Source organism: Corvus moneduloides, chromosome 1, assembly GCF_009650955.1.
Source record: "Corvus moneduloides isolate bCorMon1 chromosome 1, bCorMon1.pri, whole genome shotgun sequence".
Taxonomy (NCBI): domain Eukaryota; kingdom Metazoa; phylum Chordata; class Aves; order Passeriformes; family Corvidae; genus Corvus; species Corvus moneduloides.
Genome location: NC_045476.1, coordinates 2,828,374 through 2,848,067, shown reverse-complemented (window position 1 = coordinate 2,848,067; position 19,694 = coordinate 2,828,374). Strand labels below are relative to the sequence as shown.

At 44.7% G+C, this 19,694-nt stretch overlaps 1 protein-coding gene across 1 annotated transcript in view; it reads left to right on the top strand.

Annotated features, from left to right (window-relative positions):
- VIPR1 (vasoactive intestinal peptide receptor 1) overlaps positions 1 to 19,694 on the top strand; it is a 100,917-nt gene that overhangs the window by 20,245 nt on the left and 60,978 nt on the right. The window contains exon 2 of the mRNA XM_032094174.1: positions 16,070 to 16,166. Within this exon, the coding sequence (XP_031950065.1) occupies positions 16,070 to 16,166 (97 nt within the window). The remainder of the gene's footprint in view (positions 1 to 16,069; positions 16,167 to 19,694) is intronic.

The window sequence follows — 19,694 nt, the reverse complement described above, 5'->3', positions numbered from 1 at the left end:
CAACAGTTGTTTACTCAAAACCCAACTTTAATAAACACTCTAATCAGCGCAGGGAAATTTCCTACAGTCCACAGAGAGGACCTGAGAGGGGAACCTCATTGATTTCACAGGGGCATGGTTTTAATGTTATTATGAACAATTTAAGTGCTGGTTGATTAACAGATTTACACTTGGTACAAGTAATAAAACCAAAGAGGAAAAAGGAAAGTGCTGTATATTAAACTCAGCTTTCAGTCAGTAGAACACAGGCAAAGGGGGATCTCCTGTTTGGTATCAGTGTTTGTGGAGATATCTCTGTGTTTATAGAACATATTCCTCTTCGTGGGGTGTGGATGGCAGCTTAGGAACTTGGCTGGGTTTTGTCAGTTAATGTTTTTAGAGGATTCTTGGGCTATGTTTGTTGCGTGTCCATGCTTGAAATGTTCCTGCAGTGGATGCTTTCTGTGGGAAATCTGAGATTTCCAGGAATGTGTGATGTGGCTGAGGAAACTCTGCTCAAGGTAAAACTCTGGACGGAAGAGGAACTGGATTTTTTATTTGTTATTATTTTTATTCTTTAATGAAGCACCTTAATCCTTTAGGATGGGTTTTGTGGTTATTTCCTCTAAGACATTTTGTAACTAGAAATTTGATGGCAGCTCAAGCTGTTGCAGAAGGAGTTTAAAAGCAGGTTTTAATCTGCTAGTGCAATTTCACCTCTACATCCACAGAATCATAGAAATGTTTAGATTGGAGAAGACCTCAAAGATCATGGAGTCCAACCCTTAACCCAGCACTGCCAACTCCATCCCTCAACCATGTCCCAGTCCAGAGCATCTTGAAGCCATGAGATTTATCCTTCTTGGATGGGTAAACTCAGCTGGACTCATTGTCAGCCATCCATTGTGTGGCTTAGCAGGTGTCATCTTATTTCCAGTTGCATCCTGAATTAAAATCCCAACAGCCACTGGCTGGGGATTGCAGGAGAAGATCTGACACTGGTTGCTCTTCAAGTACCATGGGGACGTGGTTTAGTGGTGGATTTCACAGTGCTGGGTTAATGATTGGACTCAGAGATCTCAGAGGTCTTTTCCAGGTCTTTTCCCTGATTTTAGGATTCTGTGGTGTCAAGGTCTCTTGTTTGACTGGCCCTGTCAGCTGTACAAACCCTGGGGAAAAAGTAAAGCCACAGTGGACAGGGAAGGATTTCCCTGCAGAAGAATCTCCCTGATTACCTCCATTCCTTCAATGCCCAGACTTCCTGATGTTTGAAGACAATACAATCCTTGTGATTAACAAGGGAATTCCCAGGAATGCTGTGAAACTGGGTGGTCCTCAGTGAGGTTCACCCATGTGCGTGTGAGCTGCTGGGCTGCGTGAATGGAGAGGAAGTAAAATGAGGAAATGTTGGTGGTTTTTTTAAAGAAATCCTTTTTTTATCATTTGGTGTTGATTTTGCAGGGCAAGGCTGTATTTTCACCCTTCTGTTTCAACATGAATACATATGCAAATCTATTGGAATGCGTGGTCACTTCAGGGGGTGGAGGTGATGGAGGGGGATGCCCTTTTCTGGGAGTTTTCCTGCTTTTCCTTAGGGATGATGTTGTTCCTTGCAGTTCATCTTCCCTGGTCAGCTGTGGCTCTGCAGCAAAAAGTTCATCTGGTGCACTGATATTTTAATTGCTGAAAGGTGATTATGTCACTAAGACTTAGATAAAGGACCTGGAAAATTACCCTGGATTTCTGCTCCTGACAGAAGGTTTTGTCCTCCCCAAATTTATGCACTTCTCCATCTGCAAAATCAGAATTTCTCAGAGCTTTTTTTGCCTGTTTTAGTTCATTTTCCACAGACATTGGGCTGAGCTCATAGACAACCCCTTTTACATCTGGCTGCTGACTATATTAGGCTGCAAGTAAGATAAACAATAAACTGGAACCAAACTTTTGTTTTGGTCAAAGGAAAAGAAGCAAATAATCCCTGGCAGACTTTTAACTGGAGCACGTGTTTCTGTTCTGGGCTAAAAACACTTGAAGAAGCTGGGGTCCAGGCAGGGCTAGAAAAATGATAAAAGGTCTGAAAAATGCTGTGAAAAAAAAATTGAAAGAACTGGGGATGTTTATTCTAGAAAATGAAACATTGAGGGACGAATCACAACTTGTCTTTAAGTATTTGATAAAACTTCCACAAACAAAAAGCAGGAGAAAAAAAATCTCCATAACCAGTCTGGGTAGAACCACAAATTTGGTAGGGTAGAACTACACATCTGAGCCTTAATTTGCAGTCACTGTAATTTAGTGTTTCAAAACATAGATCAAATCTTTTTGATGGTCAGCAGAGAGAAGCCCAGGAGTGGATTAGGATCTATAAGGACACTGTTGAGTCTCATCGCTGGGGATACTGATAAAGGATGGGACAAAAGATTATAGAAACCATTACTGGGACTTCTTACTTATTAAACAGGGATAAGATGTCAGACTCATATGGACTGTTCTAATTTTTGTTGGGTTTTTTCTGATAGCTAAAAGAATAATCCCCAAAATTGCACCTTCTCCCTTTACTCTTGGCAAGCTCAACATCATTTTCATGCAGAATTGGGTCAGCTGAATTTGGAAAGTACCTCTGGAGCTCACCTGTTTGACTCCATGAAGTTTAATTTCACCATCTGCATAGCTCCAACCATCAGTTCCTTCCTTGGACCTGCAGTACAAACAGACCCGAATGATTTGGAAGAGACGCTCCTGAAAGGCTCTTCTGGCCAGTCCTGCCAGGCAGAGTTAAACCGTCCCCAAGCAGAGCTTTGCTTCTAATCCTCATTTGTCTCATCAGAGAGTTCAGTCTGTGGAATTTAGGCCTTTTTTCTCCACATTAAATAGATGTCCTTGGGAAGAAATCTTACTGTTTAGGCTCTTGCTGTTTGTGATTGGTTACACATTTGCTTTCTCTATCCCTAAGTTTAGCTGGGCTTTTTTAAAATTGGCTTTTTTACAATTATTTTTTATCCTAGTGGGTTATCCAGACCTTTAATCATTCCCACATTGCCATTCTCAGCGGTGAGGCAGGCTGTGCATTGTGCCAGCCACCTGGAAATGAGGTGCAATCCTGCCTATTTCCAAGCCACTGGAAATCTCTGTGACTTAATTTTGTCTTCCAATTTACCTTGCAAGAAGGCTGCCAATGCAAATCTTCATGGTTATTATTTGTGAAGGTGTAGATGAACATTCACTGTGTGAAAGGGGGAGATGTGGCTCCTCTTTGACCTCAAGGTTCTACACAAGGGTGTAGTCAGAAGGTGCTTGAAGAGCAGGTACAAATAATGCAGTTTTCTGCACTACAAGGATTGTGAAACAAAACAAATCACCCAGAAAGATTGTACAATCTCCATGCTTGGAGGTTTTATGGGTAGAGAAATCTGTGGCTGAGCAAGAGTAACATTGGTGTGAGTCCAGCTTCAAGCTGAAGGCTGGACCAGCCTTCCAGAGACCCCTTCCAGCCAACTTTCCTGTTATTCAGTGATTAGATAGCACCTGGTACTGCCTGTGCTGGGGTCACCACGATGCCTCTGTGGCATCCTTTCCTTGGGAGTAATGGGGGTAATCCCTTGGCCAGATTTACCGCAGGAAAGGTTGTTAAAACAATAATGAGAAGGGATAACTCACGCCTGAGAGACTTTGCTGTTATGTTGGATGAACTTCCAGCCGCTCTCCGTGGGGAGAATTGGTTAATCAGGCCATGGTTGTGTTTACGGAGGGACAATGGCAGTGTCACCAATACATTTTGAGCATTCTCTGAGCTCAGCCTCTTGTGTTCAGCTGCCCAGAGCACCTGGCTGTCTCACAACTGTGTTGTCAGAGCCACAGATCATTGCTCAAGACCACTGAGAGAGTGTCAGGAGTTTCCTAGCCATATCAGCAAAGATGACCAGTCTTGTTATAGATTTTGGGCAGGGCTGTGATTTTTTCATGCGTGCACAGAGGCACTGAGTGTCAGTGTGAAACCACCCCACCTCAGAAAGGCATTTGGGTGCTGAAATCCTGGTGATCTCACAGGGACACCTGGGAGCCTCCTCCTCTGTTATCCCATGTCACAGTCAGGGTTTGAAAGGCTCACAAGAAGAGGCATGAATAGGTAGGGCTGGTTTCTCCCCAGCGGTTTTGCTTTCCTCCCCTCTCTCACCCTTCTGGAGGTGACTGCTGTGGAACGAGATGTTCCCTGTGCTCCTCACTGATATTCTTGCTGCTCAGCATGCTGCTCCCTGTCTCTCACCTAATTTTGCACACTTGAAGGAGTTTTGGAGAGTCAGCAAAAAATTTTGCCTAAGTTTCATGCTTTCTTCCCCAAAACCAAAGTTGAATTTAGTTGCTATTTTTTTTGCTTTTTTAATTTTCTTTTTTTTTTCCCCCTTCTCTTTCCAGTCAGGAAATTGTAGCCATGTTACAGGACTGCAGTTTCTGGGGGAGCTCTCAACTGTTATTGCTGTCTTGATTTGATGCAACCAAGGGATGCTGGGGTAGAGCCAGGAAAGATCCAACTCTTGATGGAAAGGTGCCAGGCAGGAGGTGGCTGTAAAGGGCTGATTACTCCAAAGGCACCATCAGCATCCTTTAAATTATCCCTCTCTGTCTCTTTTTAAGGCCATTTGCCCCATCTTTAGTTGTGGGTAGATCTGGATTAGCCACTTTCAGGTGTCTGTTCACACAAGTGATTAAAAAAAAGCACGTTCCACCCCCTGCCATGGGCACCTTCCACTATCCCAGGTTGCTCCAAGGCCCATCCAACCTGGCCTGGAACACTTCCAGGGATGAGGAATCCACAGCTTCTCTGGGCAATCTCCTTTAGTTTGCTTTCAGTTTTATTAATCCTTGTATCCATTGTTATGGAAGTCATTCCTTTCAGCATAGAACCAGATTATTTACTGAGGTTAGGAAAGTTTAGATCCACTGACTTTCATCTCCCCCCCCCGTAAAAACCCCAAACCAACCAATTACCTTAAAAAAAACACCCCTATAGGTTACATAATTTATATATAGGTTACATAATGCCATCATTTACTTTAATAATCCACATTTCCTATTTTGTCCCCACCTCCATTTGCTGCCACTTCCCATCACTCTTTCCTTCAAGTGGTGTTCAAAAGTCTTGAGTATTTAATTCAGATTAACCTGCTGAGAGCTGTCTGGATTTTTTTTCCCCCCTCCTTCCTACATATAAAAAAGCTTTACTTTTGTTGACTTTCAGCCAGATGGTGCCAGTCCCACCATCCCATCCGAGCCCATTTTCCCATCTGAGTGGCTTCCACCTCCCATTATTTTCCATACCCCTGAGCGCCTTCACACCCAGTCCTGTTGTTCTCAGTTATTCAAGCTAAATCATTTTCATGTGCAACTATTCCAGTCTGCATTAGTAAAATTATATTTTCACCTCCAGTTCTTTGGAGAAGCCAGTGAACAGAAGCTGGGGTGGGGCTACATGTGAGTTCTCCTTTTTTGGGTGCTATCTTTAGCTTTCTCTTGAATTTCAGCTCTTTGCATAGTAATCTCACTTGGTTTCTTTTCCTGTTGTTCTCTTTTTAGTCCTGTTGCTCAAAGGCATTTTCTGCTCAGCTGAGCTGATCCTGACAGCCAGGCTGAGACTTCTAGCAATGCTCAGAGATTTTCTGCTCCTTCTGCTGCTCTAAACATTGTTTTCTTTCAAAGATCCTCTTCCCAGGTGTCCTGATCAGTGATGTCCATCTCAGGCTTTACCTTCCTGATTGCCTAATCTGTTGTTTTCCTCATACCCAATATTCCTAAAGCGAGATTTGAAGTCCTTCTCTTGCTCTCATGGAACAAGAGCCAAACTCCTTTCTTTTCCACTCATTTTTCCACACAAATTCTCCCTTTTTCTGCTGGCTCTTTGCTGGCAGACCAGGGTATTTTGAAGAGAGCATTTCAATATTTCATATCTCTGCCTGACGTGGACATCAGCGTACACTGGCACATGGAAAGGTCTTTTAGAGACATTCAAATGCTGGCAACAGAGAGTGTGAAGTATCTAGAGGGGGGGTTGTTACTACTTTGTCTATTTTTTTCTATAAGGAAGGAGTTTCTGGAGGCAAAGAGACCTACTTGACAGTTTTGTTGTGGATTTTTTGTGGGGTTTTTGTGGGTTGGGCTTTTCTTAAGTTTTTTTGAGGTTGGGGGGTGTTTTGGTTGGTTTTATGCAGGGTTTTTTTTTTATCTTGGGCTTTCTGCCTTCATTTCTCCATCTGTCAAAAGACATTAGAGATACTACCTTTGTAAATCATTCTGAGATCTACAGCCAGTGGCATCACCTGAGAGAGGTCTGGTGGTCCTGTACCACTAAGATTTGGTTTTGCCATCAAAGCACTCAGTTTCTGTGTCATTTGTGCTCTTTTATATTTTCCCTTTTAGCCAGACAAAGCAGAAACATCTTCCCTCTAATCTTTTTCCCCCCCATGTGTGCTGTTAACAGGTAAGGAATGACAAAAGGAAATGCCCGGGGGAATAAAGTAGAATTAATTATCTGCCTGAACATCTGGTTCACCACAAGCTGGTGCCCAGTTTGAAGATGCTGGAAGCTGACTTTATTCAGGGATGGATGGGAAGCAAAGCTCTCACCCAACAGGCAAGCTGGGGTGGTGAATCCCTGCAGGAAGCAAGAGGGTTTGATCCTTGCTTCCTTAAAGCCATTGGAAAACACTTCCCTGGTCAAGCCTCACTATGGCCCATCCCTGGAAGTGTCCAAGGCCAGGCTGGATGAGACATGGAGCAACCTGGAATAGTGGAAGATGTCTCTGCCCCTGGCAGGGAGTTGGAATGAGATGGTCTTTAAGGTCCCTTCCAACCCAAAGCAACCCAAATATTCCATGGTTATGTGTTTAAAACATGGAAAATGGGTTGTTTGAGTTTGGAATGTGGACTTTTCTATCATCTGACACCTCACTGGGATCATCAGTTCCACCTGGCACTCAGCTGCATGCTCAGAAGTGTCAATGGCTGGGATGCAGCCCTGTCACAGCATCTCTCCGTGAGCATCATGATGAGGAGGGTGGTGGGAGCTGACACAAGAATTAGATGTGGCCCTCAGGCTCCTGGGGAGACGTCGGTGCTCTCCTCAGGTGGAAGTGCTGCGTGCATGCCTGGTTTAGACAGCGTGGGCGAGTGCGTGTCATGTCCTATTTGTTACCTTTTCCTCTGTGTTTAAGGCTCTTAAGCTCATGTTACAGCTTGTTCAACCTGGGGCTTTAACTCCCTCTTCAGCCACCAGGATCAGAACCACGTTTTGAACTATTCCCGTGTCTTCACACTGACCCTTCACGCAGGACTGTGCAGGGGGAATGCTGGTAGTTCTGTTTACTGAGTCCAGGAATGTTTGCTCCTCCAGGACTGTTAAATTCCTCCTAAAGTCAGGCTGTTAGGTCCTGATGAGAATGTCCCTCTTCAGCAGCTGCTCAGATGTACAATGTCCTCTATGTCCACTGGCCATTGGGCACAGGAAGGTTATCAAAAATGTCTTAACCCAGAGCTGGCAAACTTAAATGTCATGAGAAGCTTTCCTCTGGGAGATCCCTGGACAATCCGTGTTCTTCAGCATGTTCTGTTCCTCTAAACCAGCTTTATCCATGTGTCCATCCCGTGCTGCCTCAGGTCAGGATCTCTTCACTTGCTCTCTGCGTGGTTTTCCCCATTTTTGTGAATCCCTTTTCTCCATGGCAGCAATGCTCCCTGTGGTTGTCCTAACCTTGCTGCTTCACACATTTTACAAATGACTTGTCCTTTTGTTTCCTTCCTTCCTCAGCCAGAGGAGGAGAGGTGGCCCTGTTCTGATTTTCGTCAGAGAAGCTCTTGAGCTTGGAGTGGCTCCAAGCTACTGGGGCACTCTTGACTCCCTCATTTTTAGGAACAATGACTTTTTCCTTTGTCCTGAGGTTGGGAGCTCATCCCAGAATGTCCTTCTTCCTGGAAGGCACACCTGGATGCTTCAAACCATCTGTGAAGAACCATTCACTAGAGGGCTCTGATAAAAATGCTTTACAAGCCCATGAGTAATATACTCATCCAGAGCCTTGACTGAACCACTTCTGCTCCATTTGAGAGAGGGAACATCCATTTTTTCCCCGCTGTCTGAATGAACCAAACTCATCTTGTGCCAGCATCTTTGTATTTTTGTGCTCCCCTTTGCAGGGAAGCAGCCCTTGGAGAGTGAATTCTTTGAAATGAGACATGTTTATGGATTGTTCCAGGAATATACCTGGATTTTCACGGAAAGCTCTGAATAGTGGCACAAACAAGCCCTGTTAGGGCCACTTTCTTAGAATGGAAGTGATGTATGAATAGTGAAATCATCCTGGAATTTCACTTAGGTTGGTTTGATAAAAGATGTGGAAGGAATTGATAGCCAAGAAGGTTAAAACTTTATCCCAAACTGTGTTATAGAAGGGCACTGTGGTGGCTGCTGGATAACATAATCCCAAAGGAAGGATTATTTTATGCATTCCTTTTTTCTTATTTTCTCTTTCTTGTTTCTTTACCTCCTCCTGGTTGCTCTTTGGGATGTGATACCAACACTAAACCTCCCACTATCCCAGGTTGCTCCAAGCCCTGTCCAACCTGGCCTTGAACACTTCCAGGGATCCAGGGGCAGCCACAAATTCCCTGGGCAACCTGTGCCAGGGCCTCACCAGTGAATAATTTCCTTCCTAATATCCAATCTGAACCTGCTCTCTTTCAGTTTAAAGCTGTTGTGTAATACTTCTCTTTGCTGTTCTTCCCTGAGCGCATGGAAAAAAAAGCAGTGAGAAGCTGTGGACAGGAATTGCCTCCTCTCCAAACAGCCCCAGAGCTCCAGGTGAAGCTGGTGCTTATTCCAGCTCTGAGGGTTTCCAGCAGGAATGCAGGGTGAGCCTGGTGTCTGTCACTCCAGCCCTTCCTCTCCTGGTAACCCTGGGCTCACACTGGATTTCTAGACACTCTCAGGCCTTTCAGTTCCCCTAAAAGTTAACAGGAGCTGCCCATGCTGGTAACCAAAACTGTTGTTCCTCAAACCAAAGCACCACAGCTTTTCTGAGAACTGGAGAACACCCAGTTTGCTCTTTCCAGCCCCCTGGGTATAAATAACACCCAATATCCAGCCTTGCAGGAGGCCTGCGGGGTCCTGCTTTGAGAAGGTTTTGTGTTTGTGAGGTGTGTACACAAATCCCAGGCGGTGGAGGTCTGGCTCACTTAACTTTAGATATTGGCAGAGTAGGCATCCACCCCTCAGCCGGCTGCCTCAGGGTCCCTGGATGGAGCAGAAGAGGGCAAGTTCCCTTTTGCCTGTTTTAGACAGTTCCTTCAGTTTGGAGTGGCTCGTGCCCTGAAAGTTCCTGCTTCTCTCTTCAGGTGAGGAGGGACAATCAATGTGAAGACAGATGTAGATGTCTACATTACAGACTCATAATTTTTGCCCATGGATCTCCAAATCCTGTTCCTGAGCCCTGGGGGTCAGGCAGGTCGGGATCTGCACTTCCTTTGTATTTCTGCTGTTCCTGTCATTGACTGAGCAGATGCTTTGCAGTTGAATTTCATTCAGAAGGTTTAAATAGTTAAGTAGGTAAATTTTGGAACAGTCTTTATTAAAAAGAACAGACTTCCCTCAACCAGGTTTCTTAGACCCGAGGGAAAAGGAAATTAAAAGCAGTCAATGATCAGAGCTCAGGGAAAACTGCAAGGTACTTTGCTGCCCTCCAATTTCTAGAGAAGTCAGGTAGAGGGGTCCACTTCTTTCCCTCCTTTCCTGTCCCTGTCCCCATTCCTTTTGGGACAATCACCGTTGTTCCTCTCTTGTTTTGCCTCAGCCATATGAGGGATATTGTGGCACTTTGCTCTGTATCCTGTAATTGCAGATCTAAGCACCGCTGATCTCAGTGTTGCAGCATCCCTCCATTCCTGCAACAGCCTGGATTCAGATCCTCAGTCTGAGCTTCCTGGAGAGGAAATTCACCCCTGGCTACTCCAGTTGATAATTTAGAGCAAGGATCAGAACGTTCTTACCCAGCCATCAGAGCAGTCTCCTACTCACTTGTGAGAATTTACTTAGGTGCTGCCTCTTCTAATTGTTGTGTGTCATGACTCCAATTCCAGGGTGTCGCTTCTTCCTTAAAACCCTAATTCAGCTCTGTTTTGCAGCAGAGATGTTTTCAAGCTTGTCCCTAAGGAGTTAAGGAGCAGCTTAACAGCTGCTCAGCTTCCCTTTCCCTCCGGCTCTCCAAGCCCTTTGCAAAACACTCTTTTTTCCTTGATCTCCCAACAGCTCCCACAGAAATGGGACAATCAGACTAAAAGGGGGCTCCGAGCCTCCAAGCTGCTGGATTGATTTGGCCAAGTTGCCTTTGTTTGACAGGGCCTGCTTGGATGAGCTGGGAAAAGACATCTGCTTTCCTCGTCAAATGATGGATCTGTCATTGGCAGGATTCTGTTTGGCAGGAGCAGAAAGTGGAGTGGTTGGAACAGCTAAGTGGGAGTCAGGAGAGTTGGGCATTTGCCTGGACCTCTTTTATTTGGAAAAGTCTCCCAAGGACACATGCTGCTACAAGTGATCCCAGAGTCCCTCACTGGTGGTTGGTCGCAGAGAATTTATTCACATCATGAGAGAAGTCACTGGAGAATATAACTTTTCTCTGTTTAAAAATCACTGGGTTTGCAAATCCTCCTGTATTGATCCTACAGAGGGCACACAGGAGGTCTGGGGAGTTTTAAACTCTGATTTATCTTCCATTCTATGTCCATATTATTGGTATTTAAAATTTACATCCCCTCATTGTCACAACATCTGTAACATAGTTTTGGAATCTTACACAAAGGTCCTTCAGAGCAAATAATTATAATACTTCATAAATACTCCCTTTTTTATTATTTTTTTCCCCCCAGATCACAAGAGCTTATGCAGCTTTTGACAGCCTTATTGTTGGAAATTGCGTCACCCATCACAACAGATATAAAACCTGAGCTGGTGTCTCCTTTTGCTGATTCTTGTCTTTTTACACAGTATTTTTTGGCCCACTCAAGAAGGTTTTTAGGAAAAAAGTTGTATTTTCCTGAGGATGTTTAAAAGGAAGAAACAGAAAAGAATCTGAAAATCTAGTTTTAAGACAGAGCTGAATGAAGTTGTGGAAGAAATCAAAGCCAGGGTTGTTGTGCGAGAAGTTCCTTCAGTCCTGTGTTCCTACAAATAATAAATATTACTGAGAGCCAGAGGGAGGTCGTATTTCTGATGCTTGAAATAAGACCTGACTGCTAAAACCTTTCATTTCCTCTGTGGTTCACGTAAGAAAGGGTTGAGAAACTTCATCTCCACCTTGAGCAGTGGCTAAAGTCAAGTTACAGAAGCTCTAGGAAGGCACCTTGCTCTTGTCTTATTGCATCCCTATTTTCACAGAAGCTGTGCGAAGGTGGGGAGTGAGAAATGGTCACTCAGAGAACCACAAGTGAACCCATGTCCACTTCCACTGAGCTGACCAGAAACGGGTGAGGGATGGCATTTCATCATCTGAAGACTTTGCAGTTCTACTCCTCCTTTGACTCCAAATCCTGTTATCACTGTAGTCACCCCTGTCCCCATCTCTGGAGTCTCCATGCAGTGAGCTCCAGGTGAGCCAGGAACACTCTGGGATCAGGACAAAGGGATGTTTCGAGGCTCACATGCCTCCTTCTGTGCCCTGCTGTGAATCCCACCTGTCTCTGATGAGCTGCCACGTGTCCCATGGATATTCTGGCCCTGCTGATGGCAGACAGCAGAGATGAGACTAAACATTTCTGCAGCTCCTTCAGTCCGTGACAACTCTTGGAATTGTATTTAATTAAAGAGTGTACACAAAGGCTTTATTTGCAGCAGCAGACTGCACAGTAATCCCCTAACAATTCCTGGGATCAGTCAGGAAGGAAAAGTCTCGTTAACAAAGACTTTGGTTACAACTCCTTGTTATGTGAGAGTAGCTGCAGAACTCAGAGCTGCAAGAAATCACATCCAGCAAAACATTCCCTTCATCTTTCTGCTCAGGGATCAGAGTGTGAGTGGGAAAACCCGTGACAAACTCACCACACTTCTACATGGTGTTTTGGGCATGCCAGGAGGGATTAGTGAGGGGTGGTTATCACGTTTCAGCTTCACCCATAATGGATATTCCCAAGAAATTGGATTATAGTTTGTTGTCTGATGTTACCATGAGCTAACCAGAGCTTGTCATGCTTTTTGCTTTATATTTACTTTTTGGATGGGAAATGGGAATTCAAGTGCTCCTCAGCCCTTTGTCTGCGTGGCCAGTTGCCCACTGCAGTGGAAGAGGCCAAAGCCCCAAATCTCTGCCTTTTCCATCGAAAAAAACCTGACCAAAACAACAGAACATAGCAAAAAAACCCCTAGAATGGAGAAGCAATAAAGTGAGTTTGTACACAGCTGTCAATAAAATCTCATTCAACTTTTCTAGCAGGAATAGACCAAGGAAAGATAATTATTTAGCCCCTCATCCAGGGAATCTCCCCTTTGACAGGCAGGACTTGCAGCTCTTGAGGGCTCTTTCCAGCCATGAACATTTTGTCACCTGGGAGGTGAATTAAGGCAGCTGAACTTGTTCCCGTGCTCACCAGATACCCTGTTGAGCCCCCAACACAAGAAAGACACACTTTCTGTTTCCTGGTGATGCCCAAAACTGTGGTATTTTTGGATTATTTGTATTCCACCTGCCTCGTTTAACCTGTATCAGTGACAGCTGCGACATGTGAGGATTATTGCTGTTATCACTGAGGAGGTTGAAGGAGGGCTACTGTCATCGAGTTGTTTATTTACTTCTTTAGTTAATGTGCAAAATGAGCCACAAACTCAAAGTCCTCCAGTGTGAATCTGTTTGTTGACCTTGATTGAGTGAAAGGTCTGTGGATGTTAAATCCATACATCACTGACCTTCTCCAGCTAAATGCTGGATATTTAGGTTTGAACCCATCCAACTACGGGCAGTGAAGTGGGATGAAAACCTTCAGAGCTGGTGTTTGCTTGCTCCCTGTGGACTGGAAGGAATGGCAAAAAATCAGGTCAGACTAAACACAGAGCTCTGACTCAGCTAAAATTGAGGATGATGTGTCCCACTGACAGAGGAGCTGAGATACATCCCACTCCTTGTTTATGGAATCATAAAATCATTAAGGTTGGAAAAGATCTCCAAGGTCATCAAGAGGAGTCATTACTCCAGCACTGCCAAGGCCACCACTAACCCATGTCCCCAAGTGCCACATCTACATGGCTGCTAAGAGCCTCCAGAGGACGGTGACTCAACCACGGCCCTGGGCAGCCTGTGCCAGTGTTAACCCTTTCCGTGAAGAAATTTTCCTTAATATCCAAACTAAACCTTCACCGGTGCACCTTGAGGCAATTTCCTCTCCTCCTGTCCCTGTTCCCTGGGAGCAGAGCCACACCTGGTGGCCCCCTCCTGTCAGGGACTTGTGCAGAGCCACAAGGTGCCCCCTGAGCCTCCTTTGCTCCAGGCTGAGCCCCTTTCCCAGCTCCCTCAGCTGCTCCTGGGGCTCCAGACCCTTCCCCAGCTCCGTTCCCTTCTTTGGACACGCTCCAGCTCCTCAATGTCCTTCTTGTAGTGAGGACCCCAAAATTGATGCCAGGATTCGAGGTGTGGCTTCACCAGTGCCCAGCACAGGGGACAATCCCCACCCTGGTCCTGCTGGACACCCTGTTCCTGGTCCAGTCCAGGTGCCATCACCCTTCCTGCCCACCTGGGCATATCTGGGCTCATGTTCAGCTTCCCTCACCAGCACCCTCAAGTCCTTTTCCAACCTCTGTGCCCCCAGCCTGGAACCCTGCTTGGGGTTGTTGTGAGCACCCACCTTCCCTAAAAGCTCACAAGAAGTCAGCATCAGCACTACAAAATCCAAGATCACCTGGATTTTGTTATTTTAGCGACTGGACACTCTTTTTTCAGTGTTCTGCCTAACATAGATATATTTCCTCCTAGACTGTATGGGAGAAAAAAAAAAATGAGATTTTAAAAAATTATATGTATAATCAAGTTTATCTGAGCCTGTCACAAGCCCACTTTTCAAAACAGAGCCTCATTTGTTTTGTTAAGATGAGAAAACCAGTTACTCAAAAGTAAATATTGGGCCATTGAGGTGAATATGCAATCAACCAATTGAGGCATGAGATATTAGTGAAGGGAAGAAGTGGCAGTGAAGTACTTCCTAATGGGCTTGGTATAAAATCTGCTGCCTAAAAAAAATTAAGATTAATAGTAAAAAAAAAAATAAATTAATATTGTAGAATACAGAGTACTTTGCCAGCCCTGATCAAAGTTAAAGTCATAGGAATTAATTTATAAAGTGAAAACCAGGGGTATTTATAGATGTGAGATGAATTTGGCAATGGTTTAAGTCCAGAGAGTTAAAACTCCCCTTTGAAAAAGTCAGAATGTTTTGAAAACATTTCAGTCTTTATTTTTCCAGCAAGTGTTCTGCAAATCTCTCACGCTTCCCCTCATGCTTTTTTAAGGTTAAAATAAAATGGCAAGAAGCACTGTAAATCAAAACAAAATGAATCTATGGTATTTCAGATGAGCCAAGATGAAATTTCCAAAGATCTGTTTCCCTTTGGGAAAAAGAAATATTTGAGAACGAAGACAACTCCAAATGAATCCCCTTCTTCTTGTGTTTGTTTTTTTATTTATTTTTAATTTGACAAGAAAACCACACAATTAATTGTTTATACACTGCTAGTCAAGGCCCATTCCCAACCTAAAGGAAATTAAAATCTGAACCAGGCATGGCATGAAACAGGGAAGAGAGCAGGGTAGGTTAATAGGAAATGATGAGATAAATTTAGTGTGCCAAGTTATTTTATAATTTTAACCCAAATTTACATCAAACAATTGTTCCTTCAGAGGATTTCTGGATTTTTTGTCTTAAAACCTTGACTGGCAAATATATGAACAGAGCAATAACTCACACATTTTGAAACGAGACAGGAAATGATCTTTTTTTTAAAAAAATTATTTTCTCTGCCTATTTCTGATGAATATTGATGATTATCCCAAAACTCAGGGGTGAGCAGTGAATCAGTCCCTTCTTACAGGCAGAGGTTTCTCCTGTGTGCTCATGATCTGTTCCTGAAGTTCACCCTGCCGATGTTCTCTCCCTCATCACATTTGACAGTGACAGTATAAACTCAAGCCAAAGACTTCTGCTCTCTTTCCCCTCTCTCCACCTCTTTGATGTTGGGTTTCTGAGAAGTTTTCTCCCTGTTGAATGCCCTTTCCAAACCCTTTAAAAGAGATGGGGCTTGGAGCAGCCTCAGTTTCTGGTCATAGCAATGGTCAAGGTGTCACCTCCAAGCTGAGAGCGTGTTGGTGACAAGGGGACACTGAGATAACTGTGAGCTCCCAGTTCCTTTTTTTGGAGTAAAAATCACTATTTGCACGTTTTATGATTGATGCAATTCATGAATTCCACATTATGAGGAGTCCATGATTAATTACCTGAACATTTTGTGGCCACTGTTGTATTACAAACACAATTCGATTAGGGCTGACTGAGGAGAAGCCACTTGAGGAGAAAGTCTTGTCGCTGGGAATTTCCTGCTTTTTAGCTCCTTGATCTCCTAATCTTCATCAGAGATTCTGTTCTTATTTGATTTGGGGTTTTGTTGTGCTTTAAATTAGCATGAGAGCCAGGAGATGGGGAATAAACCATGAAGCACAGATCCCACAGCTCCTGGCATGAATATTAAAGCTGCCGTCTTCCTGCCCTACATAGCTGGTGCTGTTGGTTAGCCAGGCAGGGTTTCAGGAGCATCAAGCAGCAGAATTGCTCCTGATCATCAGAAAAAAAAATAGGTTGTGGGGTTTTTTTCCTAAGGAAATGGAGGGAAATGCTGATTTTTCAGCAGGCTCTGGGTTTCTCTCCTTTCTCTCGAGGGAACATAAAATAAGGCTGAGTGCACATCTGTGCAGTGGTCCTGGAGAGCTCCATCTCACTCCATGAGGCCATGAAGCCACAGGAATGCCTCTCTGAGGGTGGCCTTTGCTCACTGTCTCCTTCTGTGCCCTCCCTGCAGGCATCCAGCACCCGGCCGGAGTGCAGCATCATGCAGGAGATCGAGGAGGAGCGCAGCCAGTGCTTGGCAGAGCTGACCTGGGACAACCAGACCTCAGGTATGGCAACGCTCAGTCCCTCCCTGGCCAGCAAACCCACAACTCCCAGCCACATCTGCCTTGTCCTGGCCATTTCCCAGCCCTTCTGCTGCTGGCCAGGGCCTCCTCCAGCTGACGCTCTTCACAAGGGAGAGGAATAGGTGCTTCCAGAGTACAGTTCAGTCAACCAAGAGTTCCAGCAGCTCTCCGGGGTTCCCTTGCAGCCTCCCAGCTGGGAAAGCCTAACTGAGGTGTCTCAGTGGGTTTAAACTCAGTTGTCCACCTCTCTGAAGTGGCATTTTTCCAATTTTTCCCTGGGAACTCAAAGCCTGAAGTTCTCCCAGGGCTTGGATCGCTCCAAGGGAAGTCATTGTGACCATCTCCTTTGACTGAACTGCCCTCCCTTCCCTATGCCAAAATTGCTCCTGTCCTGGTGGTGAAGCAGAGGGTGCTCCAAGGCTGTGAAGTATCTCTGGAGCTGGGACAGGCAGCCGAGATCCTCTCCTTGTTCATGGAGCGCTCACCACACTGAGAAATCCCCCTGGAAGGAAGTGGCCTTAAGCCACTCCCTCCTTCAATAATCAGGAAAGGAATAAGATTTTGGTGCTGCCCCATCCCATCCCATCCCATCCCATCCCATCTCATCCCATCCCATCTCACCCTGTCCTGCAGCAGAGCTGCAAAACCCCAAGTAAAAGCATCCAGTTGGATCTCTCGCCCTCCAAATGCCTCTCTCCAGTTACCAGTCCCATCTCTGAAAGTAAAAGGTGTGTAGGGACCCACGTTAGACTGCCAGGACCCAAAAAGAAGGGACCATTTTGCTGGGGAAAGGGATGGGAAAATGCATATCCTGCTTGAGATTTGCACCCCTCCTCCTTAAAGAGGGAGAAGTGGAAGAGAAATTCTCCATTGGCAATGTTAGAACAGAATCCTGGGACAAGCTGATCCCAGGAGGAGCTTCACTGGATGCCAGGAAGGCTTTTGGCCCCTGCTTTTATCTACTAAGGGATGGTTTTCCTTGATTTGGATGCCGTTTCAAGTGCCCCTGTACAGTTAAATGGAGACGTTTGAAGAAATGTTCTTCCGCAATCCAGCAAGGGGAGAACTCAGGGTTGATAAAAACGTTCATCTGAAAGCCAGCTAAATGCTTCATTTTGTTTTCATGGATATTTAAAGAAATTCAATTAAATACAGTACATTACAAGGAGAAGAAGAAATAGTTGAAGCGAAAATAGTTTTCCTGCTTTTCCAAAATTATTTTTCTCATTGGGAAGTTTAATTGAGAACAGCTTTTTCTTCTCTCTAACAGCAGAATTAAACCAATGAAAGTATTTTTCCCAATTCTGAAATAAAGACACGCAGCCATGTTGCAAGTCATTAACACCCAAGCATTAGCAAGTATATAGAAATCCTTCGGAGGGTTTTTTCCCTGATGGAATGCTGAAATATTGGGCTGGGATAAATCTACATTTTCACCAGTCACTACTCACAAATTGGACTGATTCAGAAATTGTAGTTTTGAGCACAGGAAAATGGTTTTGTCCATGGAGACAGTAGTGGAACTGGAGTGATAGGACAAGGGGGAATGGCTTCAAACTGAAAGAGAGTGGTTTAGATTGGATATGGAGAAGAAATCCTTCCCTGTGAGGGTGGTGAGGCCCTGGCACAGGGTGCCCAGAGAAGCTGTGGCTGCCCCTGGATCCCTGGAAGTGTCCAAGGCCAGGTTGGATGGGGCTTGGAGCAACCTGGGATAGTGGAAGGTGTCCCTGCCTATGGCAGGAGTTGGAAGGAGATGATTTTAAGGTCCCTTCCTTTGTGGAAAGCAGTTGGCATCCATTTACCCCAAAACATCAGCAGGTTTTTAGGAGCTCAATACCTGATTTTATTATCCAGACACTCACTGCCCCCCCCCGGAACCAACATAAAAAACCCAAATCTGTGAATCTCTTAAATGGGTGGCTGTGGGTGGATCAGTGTATGGAGAACTCTGTTTTGAAATTGGTGTGGACAGGTAATTTCCAAGTGCCTACACAGAGTGTGCTTCCCCTTTAGGGGAGTGTTCACAGCATGTGAGCACAAGGAGGTCAAAGAAGGTGTTTTTCTGGAGTGGGGCTCCGTAATTCAATAAATAAAGCTGAGCTGTAAAATCAAACTTTGAACTTTGACGGTTGGGGGTGAGGGGGAAGTTTGTGGAGAAATCTCATGAAGGTGATGATATGAAGGTGATGACTGTTTCATCTGAGTGTTGCTGGAAAGAAAAAGCCTAGTAAAACTCTTAGGAAAAATGTAATCTTAACCCAGTTCCATCCCCCCAACAGGAGGGTGAAAAGAAATTGAGTCTCCTTGAGATCTGCAGTGTAAAACTTTGATTTATGGCCGGGTACTTGTGCTGCCTTCTGCACTTTCCACGCCTTTTCAGCAAAAAGAAAATCACTTGAGGTTTAACGAGTGATTCATTATCCTTTCTTATTAAATGAGTGGAAATAAACACAGTGTTTCGGTACATTCTGGAAAGAAAGCTTTTGTTTGGGAGCCATTATCAATTGTATTGATCATAGGGGCTTCATCACAGCTGTAATTTGATGTGTCAGACAGATTAGTCACTTGTTAAGAGCACTTGGTGGTGCTGAGGTTGATCACTGGCTCGGGATAAGCCCGTAGATTTGCACTGATAAACAATGAAGTCCTTCTTAACCCTCTTTTGTCCTCAAACACCCCCCCTTCCTCACAGGGGCTGTACATGCATGAAATCCAAGTTTTCTTTTCAGATCTTCCATCCCTGGAAGTGTCCAAGGCCAGGTTGGGCACAGCATGGAGCAACCTGGGATAGTGGGAGGTGTCCTTGCCCATGGCAGGGGCTTTGAAGGAGATGATCCATGTGAATCCCTCTATTCCCTGTTAGGAGTGTGATTCAATACCTGTGGAGTTACCCATATTTGAGGAAATTTGACAGTGGGATTTGACAATTTTAAAGGTCTCTTCCAACCCTGGTGATTCTGTGATTCTACAGCCAAGGGGTCACTAAATATTGCCGACCTCTGATGAGGAGAAGTTCGTTTTCCAGCACAGGAAATACTGCAGAGGATGCAGTGAGGGAGAAACCCACAAGGAAAGCCGTTTAAGCTGGCAGTGTGTACAGAGGAGAACCAAACAGCTGTGAGAGCAAAGTCTGGGCTTTTCAGGAAGTTTATAACCATCAGAGGACACCCAACAGCCTCTCTGCAGGTCTGCAGGAAGGGGAATTTTATGGACTTCGTGTCAGAGCTTGCCCAGTTTCTGGAAGGGTGTGTGGGATGCAGGTGTGTTGCAGCACAGGGCTGGATTTCATGAGCAGGACTGGCCTTTGTCATACATGAAATCCCTATTTGTGCTTGGTCTTTGCATATTAAGTGCTTTAATTAATTAATTTTGAGTTAATTATTTTTAAATTGAATGTTACAATTAACCCATCAGCCCAGGTACAAAAATCCAGTTCCATTATCAGTGTTTCCATTTGTTTAAAGTTTATTAATAGAGTTGCACCCTTCCCAGTTAAAATTTTTCCAGTTA